General features: G+C 45.3%; 1 protein-coding gene across 2 annotated transcripts; it reads right to left on the reverse strand.

Moving 5' to 3' along the window:
* Positions 1–3,162: 3,162 nt before the first annotated feature.
* Lsm3 (LSM3 homolog, U6 small nuclear RNA and mRNA degradation associated) lies at positions 3,163–11,983 on the reverse strand. 2 transcript variants are annotated; one of them, XM_057781934.1, is made up of 5 exons: positions 11,888–11,983; positions 9,325–9,435; positions 6,669–6,764; positions 5,247–5,344; positions 3,163–3,531 (listed from the first exon to the last, which is right to left on the reverse strand). In XM_057781934.1, exons 1-5 carry the CDS (start codon positions 11,906–11,908, stop codon positions 3,477–3,479), a joined length of 381 nt encoding a protein of 126 aa, XP_057637917.1. In that variant the 5' UTR covers positions 11,909–11,983; the 3' UTR covers positions 3,163–3,476. The 2 variants fall into 2 exon arrangements, with proteins under 2 accessions (XP_057637917.1, XP_057637925.1); XM_057781942.1 differs by lacking the exon at positions 5,247–5,344.
* Positions 11,984–12,041: the final 58 nt, after the last annotated feature.

A 12,041-nucleotide genomic window follows, 5' to 3' on the forward strand; every position in this document is an offset into this window, starting at 1 on the left:
CACTGTGCCTCAGTGCTGCTTCCAACCCGGGAATGGTGCCTGACCTGGAAAATTCCAGGGTTGTCTTGGGCTGCTCATGTAGCTGCTTGTTTTACAACTGACCCTAGGGTGCTCCATCTGCACAGCTGGCACATGGCACAGCCATGCATCGAAGCTCAGCTATCTGACTCCATGACACTGCAAGATCCTCTATGGGGACTTTCCAAACACACAAAGGACAGCTGGGGGCTCCTGTCAACACCTCGCCCTGAATCTCCACAGCAGGGTAAGTGGGTGGGAAGAACACCAAGAAAACAATACCCTCAGGGGTAATCAATATCAGAAACCACAGTGGGGCTTGCTGTGTTCACACCCATGAAACTCCAACATCAGCCAAGAAAATAAGAACCGACATGCTCGATGAGAGCAGAGCAACAGGCCTACAGGAGCTGAAAACACTGGGCCTTGTAGTCCTCATTCTTGTTTTCCATGTAAACCGAAGCCTGGCAAGGTGCCTGCAGCTGGCTCCTCCTGGTAGTCCCAGGCACATGGGAGCAGAAGATGGCTGAGGGGTGAAAGGGAGGTGTAAGCCTTGCTGAGCTGAGGAGACTCCAGTACTGGGTGATGGTGTCTTGTCTCTCTAAAGTTCCATTGGTCCTTTCTGTCTGCAATGCCAGTCACATAGCTCTGCTGGCCTGGTGTCATTTAATCTTCACCCATTCTGCATTGCTGGAAGACAAGTTGTTGGCCAGGCCTCAAGCCTGGGGTTGTGAATACAAGTAGTCACTTGTCTGGTGGGACTATGTTCAACTCTTAAGTATCCTATCCTTCCCAGAAGCAGAGGAAGCCAGGACCTACCCCAGCTTAGCAACCCCACCCAGGCTACAGCAGGACTCTACAGGCACTCCACCCAACCCCCACTGCAGGGTCCTGCTGTTGCCATGGGGTCCAGTCCATACCGAACAAGCCTAAGCTCTGCCCACCTTGATTGCCCAAGAGGTTCCAGAGCCTCCAATGAGGTTCCACAGCAATAGCTTAACACCACGGTGCCTGAGGTGTGTCTAAGAAACCTGTCACTACTAATACCCAATTACTTTTCAGTAGATAAAACACTTACAGCCAAGTGTTATCTACGAAATGGGCCTTCTTTGCCTCTAGCAATGTCTCTATGTTTTGGTTTCCAGTGATGGCCCTGTATTTTCCATCCTTGTGAGAAGCAACCACTGTTCCTAACATAAAATGACCAACCCAGGAATAGAGGCATCTGATGAGTCCACATATTTGACAGGAAGCAACTTCCAGGAGGGTTTACTTTGACTGACACTTTGAGGGTACATCCATCCTGGTTAGGAAGGCATTGTGATGGGTGGGAGTGGCTCATCTGTGATAGCAGGAGCATGAAGCTGCTGGTTCATATCTGGGTAGTTCAGGAAGCAAACCTTACCGCCATCTCTCGATCAATTACCCAGTAAAAGGGGAGTTCTACAGCCTCCCCAAACAGCAGCACCAGCAGGGGATCAAGTATTCGAATACCTGAGCCCATGGAGGACCATCCCCATCGTAACCATGACAGACTGTTAGAGAAGCAAGCATGGGATATCCAGCTGAGTGCTTTAAGTCTAAGGCATAGTTGCTCGGAGCCCTTTGCCATTCAGTAGACCGGTAGAGGTAGCCCTGGTATGGGGGACAGTGGCAGGGCTCTGCTTGAGCTGTCAAGGTACAGGACTGAGTACCAGACCGGAAGGGATTGCCGACCTCATACTACCTCCTGCTCCTCAACTTGATAACACGGGCAGTCACTCTATAATTTGCTTTCTTGCCATTATCAGATGAGCTGATGTTTGTGTTGGGTGTAGTCAATCAAACTTTAGCATTCCTAAGTTTCAGAAACGTGTGTAAAATAAGTTTTCACAGACAAAGTTCTAGTGCAGTCTATCAGGGAGCTGGCCAAGCAGAGACCTGAAGGAGTATCACACACAGCACTGCATGCCTGAGGTAGAACAAGAGGCCAGGAGAGCAGACACACCACAGCTGCAGGAGACACTGGACACTGGTTTAGTACCTGTAGCTGGGGCCTCTGCCATACACCCACGCAAGCTCAGCTGATGTCAGACGAAGCCACCCTGCAGCCACACACCAGTACTAGAGTGACCTAAGTGTTCCAGTTTGCTCCTTTTAAGACTGCAGGGCTTGAGTGGTTTTGCCTGAGGCATGTTGTTCAGCGAGTTAGTTATGGCCATTGCTGTTAGCATTTGGTTAAGCTGTCTACTACTCAGGAAGGGGGATCCCAAGGAACCACCACTTGGCACAGACCAAATCCCATGTCCTGTGTTTCCCAGAGAACAGGACATCACCTAGCAAAGCTAAACCCAAGGACAGTGTGGGGGTTGTCAGGAGGGTTCTGCCCTGCCTAGTCACTGAAGACCAAACACCCATCAGCTCAGCCACACTTGTTTTTCTCTTCTCTAACTTGTAGGGGCAGGTACGATAAACAACGGAAACAAAGCTCTTCAACATGACTTTGGCTCAGAGCACATGAGCAAACTGCATCTGACAGCAGATTAGCAAACTCACTGAACATATTTACAGACATGGCCTCCACAGTGCAGACTGTCTATACTTTTCTTTTTGTGGTGCTGGGGACTAAGGACCTGCTGCATACAGGACAAATAGCCAACCCACGAGAGCCACAGCCCTAGCTCAATCGTCTACATTTCGCAGTGGGGTAACTACTCAGAGCAGAAGGTGTTGACTCTAAGTGTTTTTGTGATTTCATGTGAAGTGCTGGCTGGCTGAAGCCAGAATCGAAGTAACTTTGCTTTCAGCCTCATCAGGTCCTTGTCACTGGCAGCCTGTGATCCACGAGTGGAAGATAATTTCTTCAGTCACAGAAGTTATGTATTGTGTCCTCCTGGCAGGTTTGAGGTCACTCGCCCCCTCCCCTCTGGCCTGGTTCTCAATGGGGTTGAGCTCTTACAGCCCCAAGATAGGAGAGGCTACTGGCAATGACCTCCTTGTCCTGGATCTGCTGGTGCAGCTCTTCCTCAGATGAAGGCAGGGGCCAGAATGGCCAAACTTCCCTTTCTCATGTTAAACTTGGCGCCCTAGACATGGGAGAGTATGCTGCACACACCAAGTAAAAGCTCGAGAATCCACCAGACACATTAAAAAAATAAAAATAAAAAAGGGACATCAAATTTAATTTAAAGGAAACAACCTGAAAGTAACTCCAAGAACAATGGGCAAACCACTCCTGAAGAGCGAGGAGGCTGGCGACACTGACAGGAGGCTGGAGAAAAGGAACATGGGATTTAGCTGAGAGGCTATAAGTTACTCGGAAATGAACTTCCTTGAGGGTGGAGGGATCCTTGGGTCATTTCTGATATCAGAATGCATGTGAGCTTCTCTCTGTGAGTGTTCTGTACATCTCAAGAGGCAAAGTCTCCATTTCCTACACAGGATCCTCTTGTCTCAGCCGACTCTCAATGGAGGGGCAACTAGAACAACACCATCTCCCCGGACAAAGAGCATGGGGATGTTCCGTTTTGTTGACTGCAAGAGACAACAGGAGAGAAAAACAATGAGGTCAAGCAGTCTGAGCACTCCTGTTCCCTGGATGACTGCAGCAGAGAACATCACTATACACTCAGACCCACTCTCCTCTTCCCTTGTACTGCTAGAATCTTCCAGGGTTCCTTTGCAACCAGGCCTGGACACAAAGTAGAGCATTTTTCTGTTTGTTTTTTTGGGGGGAGGGAGAATGGGGGGGGTCTCACTCAATGTTAGTCTGAAACTTCTAATCCTCTCACTTCAACTTTTGAGTGCTGGGATTATTACTTTTTTTATATTTTTGGTTGTGAGCCTAGCCTTTAACAGCTGAGCCATCTCTTCAGCCCTATTACTTTTTTAAAGATTTATTTTTACTTTATTTGTATGTAAGTGCCCTCTTATGGCTCCTATATGTACATGACACACATGAATTCACAGAGATATATAAAAATTAGGAAATAGGGGCTGGAGAGATGGCTCAGTGGTTAAGAGCACTGGTTGCTCTTCCAGAGGTCCTGAGTTCAATTCCCAGCAACCACATGGTGGGTTACAACCATCCATAATTAGCTTCTGGCCTGTAGTGTACATGCAGGTAGAATACTGTGTACATAATAACTAACTAAATAAATAAAAAATAAATCTTTTTTAAAATTTAGGAAATAGATAAATAAATGTAAAATAAAAAAAAGTCAGACATTGTGGCTCATGACTGTAATACCAGGATGGAAAAGGGTGAGGCACGTAGGTCACCAATGGTTCAAGTTCAAGTCCAACTTGGTTTCATGGTCCATTTCCAAGATAGCCTGTGTTATGGAAAGAGACTGTAAAGAAGCAAGTGCTCCTGGCCTCTGAACCATCTCTTCAGTCCAGATGCTGTGACTATAGGAGTATGCCGCTTTATCCGGTTCTGGGTTGATTTGGGGGGAGTGGGCGGTGGGGATTGAACTCTCGTACATATTTTGTTGTTGTTTTTCAAGACAGGGTCTCTCTGTGTAGCTTTGGCTTTCCTGGAACACGCTCTAAAGACCAGGCTGGCCTAAAACTCACAGAGATCCACTTGCCTCTGTTTCCGGGGTGCTGGGATTAAAGATGTATGCCACCACCGCCAGCTACTCTTGAACATTCTAAGTAAACGCTTTACTGAGTTATATCCTTAGATACAACTGGATTTTAGCCTGTGCTTCAAGGGTAACTTCCTCTGAATGCCAATGGGTAGTCTGAGATCTCAAGAACAGGAAGGCAGAAGTCGATGTCCCCAAGTTAGCACCTGAAAGAATACCGCTGTGTTGACCTGTAGGCAGGGACTCAGACTCCAGTGTGCCCAGCCATCACACCTGCTTCTATGCACTCCTGTGAGCACAAATGGAATGCAACCATCAAGGCTTAGTGATCAAGCTTTGGGCAGTCAGCAAACATGGCACAACCTGGAGTCATCATTTTGCCTGGCAAAATGTTAGGCAGAACTTGGGAGCAGCCAAAAGGCCCCCCAGACCTGCAGACTCTGGGGACAAAGGCTGGAAAAAGCCGAGTGTTAATAAGTGCCATGGTGTAACAGATGCACTCAGCGGGAAAGTACAAGGATGAGACCAGGCAAGAACTGGCTAGTTATCAGGCAGACAAAAACAACTATGCCAGGTGCTTTTAAGCCCAACCAAAAAAACAAAAAAACAAAAACAAAAACAAAACAAAACAAAACAGACAAGGCCGGGTAAAAATACCTTGTCCTCAGGCAAAGACCATGCAGCCTGCTGAAGCCCAGGTGAGGGTTAATCAGGGTGGTCTGATAGAGATGCTGTCTCCTCAATTTCCAGCAGGTCTGTAATTACATGAGAACTGGTGCTTCATAATGAGGAGCAAGAAGGTTCTGCTACAAAGAGCACAGCATCACCACAAGAAGCCAGGCAGTATGCCACACTGTGGGATGTTTGGTGAGAGAAGGTGGTAAACACGATGGGCAGCAGGAACGTGGGCTAGAGGTAAATAACAGAGCTTTACCAATCAACAAAAGCAATCCTCTGAGGTGGAGCGAGAACAGGGCTAAGTCTTTTTGCCTTTCTACTAGCAAGCTCCTATCAATCCAGTCACTTAGGAGTTAATGATGCATGCTGTGGGAAAAACCTCAGGGAATCCCAGCAGTCCATAGTCCTTCCTGTTTTGGGAATGTTGTTATTCACTAGTTATGTCAACTGAGAGAGGGCAAAACAAACAATGGTCCAAGGGGAGGCTGTTGGTTGGTTTCCCATTTCAAAGGTAATGAGAACATACAAGACAGAAAGGCACTGTTCTCCACACTGCTGCATGAAATGGACTGTAGACAGTCTGTCTTGCCTGTGTCTGTAGCAGAAACACACACAACACATTATAACAACTACTGTAGGGGATGAAGAGATGGCTCAGTAGTTTAGAGAGTGGCTGCTCTTCCAGAGATAACCCAGGTTCAATACTCAGCACTCACACGGTGGCTCACAACTGTACGAACAGTTCCAAGGGATCTGATGCCCTCTTCTGGCCTCCTCAGAGACCAGGCATGCATGTACTACACAGACATATATGCAGATATCCATACATATATACAAAAAAAAAAACAAAAACCTTTTTTTCTCCCAAGACAGGGTTTCTCTTTGTAGCCCTGGCTGTCCTAGAACTTGCTCTGTAGACCAGGCTGTCCTCAAACTCGCAGAGATCTGCCTGCCTTTCCCTCTTGATTGCTTGGATTAAAAGTGTGCCAGTACCACCACCACAATCCAGCATCATAAAACAAATTTTAAAAAAGAAAAGAAACAATTTTATTCGTGGGCTGGCGGGGGTGGTGGCATAAGCTTTTAATCCCAGTACTCTGAGCAAGGCTCAGACCAACTCAGTTGACTGGAAAGGACACTCTCTAACCCATTGAGCTACCTGTAAGTTATGCAGCATGTTCCAAGTTCACAGCTTGTGAGCTGTCACCCATGTAGGAAAGGGCTTTGGCAATAAAGCTGTCTTTAAGATCAGTGTTTAAAAAAGGTTGTGTGACTCTAAAACCCTTGCTTTACTTACTATACTCTATCAACAGTCCCTAAGCAGGTGTCAACACATAAATATGTGTTAAGTTGCTGCACGATGAGCTCTGACACTGTCAAGAGAAGACCTGCAGGACTTACTTTATATATCTCCTCATACGTCTCTTCATCAATCTCTATTGTTGTCACAGTTTCTTCCACATCTCCCAGGATCATATTTAAATGTTGATCATAAGCCTGAAGTGGGAGGGTGAGATTTGAGAAAAAGGAACAGGACTCAAAAGACGCAAGTGGATTATATGCAACATGTTTAATACTTATACCCAAAACTTCTACATGCAAATAACAGTCTCTCTCTGCTAGTTTGTCGTGTCATCACAAGCCATTCCCAGTGAGAACACTGCTTATGATCAAAAATGAATCCACTCAAAATAACTTGAAATTACTTCTTAAGTACTTACTGTACTTGTTAACCAAGGAAGTCTTACATTCACAATAGTTTATTATGAAAAATAGCAAATTCTTTGTTTCCCAGACTTCCTTCAAGGATAGTAAGCAACATAAAGTTCGTCAACATGTGAGGGCACTGTAGTTCTCCAGCAAGGACAATGTCAGTGACCCTCACAAAAATGATACAGGTAGAGCAAAAATTGGCCTATTTTTGTGGACACGCTTGAGTGTGGTATGCATGTTCACATGTGTGTGGACACCAGAGGCTGCCACTGAATGTCTTCCTAAGTTGCTCTCCATCTTATGTCCCCAGGTCGTGTCTTTCACTTAAACACAGAGCTTGCTGACAAGCTAGCTAGTCAACTTGCTCAGGGATCCTTCTTTGCCTCCAGAGGCTGGGTGACAGGTAAGCCACCATACCCACCTGGTGTTTCCACAGGTGCTGAGGATCTGAATTCCAGGCCTTACACCGTGACCATCTCTCCCACCTCTACTTTGCCCATTTATAACCTGTCCAGATCTCAAATGTGCTTTGGGCTCAGTTGGCTCATCCAAAAAGGACTGGGAGCACAGTATTCAGTGCAAACTCCCAAGTTCATTCCTTTTACTAAACGGCAGACCTCCTGGGGCCTGTTCAGAGCCCACTTACATGTTCTTCTAACAAAGTGCTAAGTGGTTTGCCTGCCCATACCAAGATAAAAATAGCCTGACAGCCATGCTGGGAAGGAACTGCTTGACAGCTACACAAATGAGCAAGATGTTCAGCTGAGAGCAGGAAGTAAACAGAAAGGTGGGCCATTTAGTACAGAAGAAAGAGCTCAAGATGCCTCCAAGTTAAAGGTGACTGGTCTGGCCTGGGGTGTCATTCCATGTGCCAAAGACCCATGAATTTTAGCTCCATTCCACTTTTCTCATCACATGTACACCACTGTTTCTGAAGGAAGCTTGTAGATTAGTGACCCGATTTCCTTCCCAGCCCGAGGTTCTTTGTCCTCAGGTTCCAGGGAAGGAATTATCACAGTTTCTGAGAGTGAGGATGAAGGGCAACTGTCCAGCGGCTCTGTCACTGGCAGCACAGGGCTGTTTCTAAGCCTGATCTAAGAAGGCTTGTTCAATTCTGTGCTGTAAACCAACAGCCCTGAGGAAACTAACAAGTTGAGACAAAATAGATTCACAATGATGTCACTTAACAGGACCAATTCCACAGAAATCATAAGTGTGCACAAGCACTAATATATGAAAGTGCCTAATAAAATTTTATAGCTGGGGAATAAAAGAAAAATGTGACTGCTGCCTTACGTAGAATCCTGTGCAGTCAGCAGCTGTGTAATCATTCCACCAAAAAAAAAAAAAAAAAAAAAATCATGTGGAAAAGGCGTTAAAAATATGTATATAAAGCCTTTCTAGACAGGTTTTCACTATGTAGTCTATACTGGCCTCAAACAAATGATCTTCTTGTCTCAGTCATCTAAGTACTAGAATTATGGGCACATGCCACATACCTTACTAGACCCCCCTTTAAACACAAACAGTATATACACATGCAGAGAAGATCTGGAAGACTATGTAATCAACTTTGGATAGTGGTCATTCATAGCAAATAGGATTTCACTTTTAATTCTACAGATTTCTATGCTGTTTAACACCTTTTGTAGTGCTAGGAGCTTTGCCCCATGTTAGGCAAGCACTCTTACTGTATCTCTAATCTGTTAAAAAATTTTTTTCATAACAAAATGGTTTTAGATGTCAATAACTAAAAAAAAAAAAAAAACAAAACAAAACAAAAACACCCTGCCCAATAACCTTTAAGAACAGAGAACAAAGCCAAGAGTGGTAGTCAAGAATGTCTTTAATCCTAGCTCTAAGGAGATGGACACAGGAGGATCTTGAGTTTAAAGCTAGTTGGGATGCATGGCAAGACCTTGTCTAAAACAAAAGGGACAAATAAGTTTATTCATAAGTAAGAAGAAAAAATTGAAGGAGATAAGTGTTCTATAGGGTTGGAGAGATGCTCATGTTAAGAGCATTGGCTATTTTTCCAAAGGATCCATATCACCCATATCATATCTGTAACTCCAGCTCCAGGGGATCTGATGCCCAGTTCTGGTCTCTATAAGCACGGGTACACATGCACACACGCATGCACGTATTCCCTCATAACATTCTGGCTAAGGAAAACATACTTTAAAAATGAATAAAGGATATTCATATTGTCAAGATATTCTAACTCCCAAAAGAAACTGCATTATCCAAAACAGTATGCATGCGCTGCAGTTCTTAAATCTGTAAGGAAGTAGGAAGGGACGACAGGGAAACATCCGGTTTTGAGATAATTTAACCGACTTACATGTAATCTGCCTCGAAGCTCTCTGTCGTTTCTCATCTTCACATAAATTCGCTCATCCAAACTGAGCCTGATGAGATCCAGGGGCTCCTCTACAGTATTGGTGGTCTGTTGCTGATGGAAGAAGAGGGCTTAGTAATGGACAGCCAGAGGCAGTGGGTGTTTCAATCACTGGGAGCAGGGTAACCAAAGGCAAGTCACTTAGCCCGTCTATGCCTTAGACTAATTTGCTAATGCAGAAAACAATGTCTCCAATACTAATATCAGGTTTAAATGACATTTGGAAGCTTAGAATTGTGCCTCAATGCTATGTAAAAGAGGGTCAAAGTACTATGTGGGAAGGAGTTAAACAGCAAAATGATCATGACTGAACTTCCTGAAAATCCAAAGTATTAGAGTCCCACTTAAGGACCTTAGTTTTATCTTTTATTAATTTAATCACTGAAAGACGCACCTGCAATACCTATTCACACACTAATAAAAAGATCTGACAGAATTTGGAGCCAATACAGAGCAGGTTGAGTTTAGGGTGCCAACAGGGTGACAAGATGAACCTATCTAGCAAATAGTATAGTACAAAGGCTGAAAGAATTGACTTGGAGTCAGGCAGCCTGTGTTCAACTCCAGGCTCTGATCTGGCTCTTCTGAACAGGGATTAAAAATCATGTCATATCTTGTTTCAGACTCGTCATTTGCAAACTGGGGAGGCCACATCTTTCCCTCAGAGGACTTAAAGGCTTTATGTAAAAAAGAAATACTTATTAATGACAACCTTCATTACTTTTTTTTTTAAGAGACATGATGCCCCATGACAGCCTTTGATGTGCAGCAAGTCTCCTGTCTCATCCTCCCAAATGTTGGGATTACAGGTGTGAATCCCTTTTGGATTTTTTTTATGTGTGTGTGTGTGTGTGTGTGTGTGTGCGCGCGCGCGCATGCGCGCGTTATGGCCTTCAAGTCTAAAGTTCTAGCCCTCCTCTGTGGGTTCCAGGGACTGAACTCAGTTCATCAGGCTAGTAAACTGCAAGCGCTGTTACCTGCTGTCTCACCAGCACCGATCCAGCACCTGCAATTCTTATACTTAACATAATCGCTTGCTTGTTTCAAGATTTAAGAATGCTATTTTTCTTGGTCAGTCATTTCAAAGGAATAATAGCTCAGAATTACTCTTCAAGAAGGGCTGGGACAAGTTTCAAAGGTTAGAACCCGGATTGACTTGGAGTTAGCTACATGGAAAAGATGGTTCCAGCCATTAAGAGTTACTAAAGCTATTCAATTAGCTTCTCCAGTGAGTATCTGAGGCCAGTGTGAGAGTTGACTGAAGATGGCAGACTGTGTAGCTATAAGAGGCTGGATGACAGGAAATAAGCAACCCCCACCTCCCCTACACACACACCCTTTCCCTTTAGTTCAGCAGGCTTTTGTTAAGAACCAAAGACAACCAACCACTGGATTACAACGATACCCAAGTCACAGCCCCCTCAGTGAAGCTCATTCTAGTATGGAGAAAGGGAAATAAATACATAGTAAACCAATGAAAGCATCCCCATGACAGCCCTCTTCAGTCTAGAACGCCCACTGTCAATAGTTTCCACCCTGCAGCTTTCAATTCTGCCTTTTCAAAGAAGCTTCCCCTGAACATTGGGTTTATTCCCTCAACAAAGACCTGCTGAGTGCTCCCAGCACTGTTCTAAACCTAAGGAAAAAAATAAACACAGAAAAAAGCCTTTTTTAAAGCTTCGTTTTTTATCTTATACGTGAGATTTTTGCCTGTATGTATGTGCGCCACATGCACACAGTGCTCTGTAGCAGAGGCCAGAAGGGGGCACTGGATCCCCAGCAACTGGAGTTAAGATGCATTGGGGGTGCTGGTACCCAACCAGGGTCAACAAGTGCTCTTAACCCCTAAACCATCTCTCCAGCACACACACTCCCATCCCTATTAAAGAACCTACATTCTAGTTGTGGAAGAATCACATTAAGTAAAGAAATACATGTTTAAAATAACATGCTGTGAAGAGAAACAGTAGGGGTGGGGGGAGTGTGGGGTGTTCGTGTGTGGGAGTGCAAGTCATTTCTGTGGTCGGGGAACTCCGTAGACACCTAAGGAGTAGGAAAGAGTAGGTGAAGAGGGCTGTAGGCCCGTCTGTTGTCCTGTGTACCCGATCTTGGCTTGTTTTCTTCATACTACATCTCTACCTGTTTCTCTACCTCGTAAACTAAATGCACCTTTTATCTGGCCTCCCTCATAACACACTCCACTGCCTGTGCAATTATTAAGCTGGTGTTCACCACTACATCACGCTTTCTGTTGGGCATCGAGAGCCGTCTGCATTTTACAGATACAAGCCGACGACGAGCGCGATGGGCAGATAGGCGGGTTGAAAAAGCTCTGGGCCTGCAAAATTTAAGGAGCGGGCGCGGCTACGGAAGGCCATGGTTACTCGGGGGGGAAAAAAGCAACGGTGGTCCACTTCTCGGTGAGCGTGGAAAAAGCGAACCGAGCCGGGAAGCGCAAGCGCTTCCTCCACGAGCGCTTCCTCCACGAGCGCCTCAAGAAACTTACCTGATCTACGTCGTCCGCCATGTTTCAAACGCTGCGCCCTTTCCACTTCTCGCGAGATCAGGCGCTCAGAAACGCAAGGCTTCCACTCACTGGAAATAGACTTGTATTATTTTTGTCCCTTTGCGCCCCTGTAGTTTACATGGGGGCGGAGCTT

Source organism: Chionomys nivalis, chromosome 1 (assembly GCF_950005125.1).
Source record: "Chionomys nivalis chromosome 1, mChiNiv1.1, whole genome shotgun sequence".
NCBI lineage: Eukaryota > Metazoa > Chordata > Mammalia > Rodentia > Cricetidae > Chionomys > Chionomys nivalis.

Bases quoted from the DNA above. Each gene is read 5' to 3' on its own strand.
- Lsm3 (XM_057781934.1), bottom strand. From the start codon at position 11,908: ATGGCGGACGACGTAGATCAG. The intron at 5,345-6,668 runs GTAAGTCCTGCA...ATGTAATTACAG, and splicing joins CGTATGAGGAGATATATAAA to ACCTGCTGGAAATTGAGGAG. The intron at 3,532-5,246 runs GTATTTTTACCC...TGTCTCTTGCAG, and splicing joins GGTCTTTGCCTGAGGACAAG to TCAACAAAACGGAACATCCC.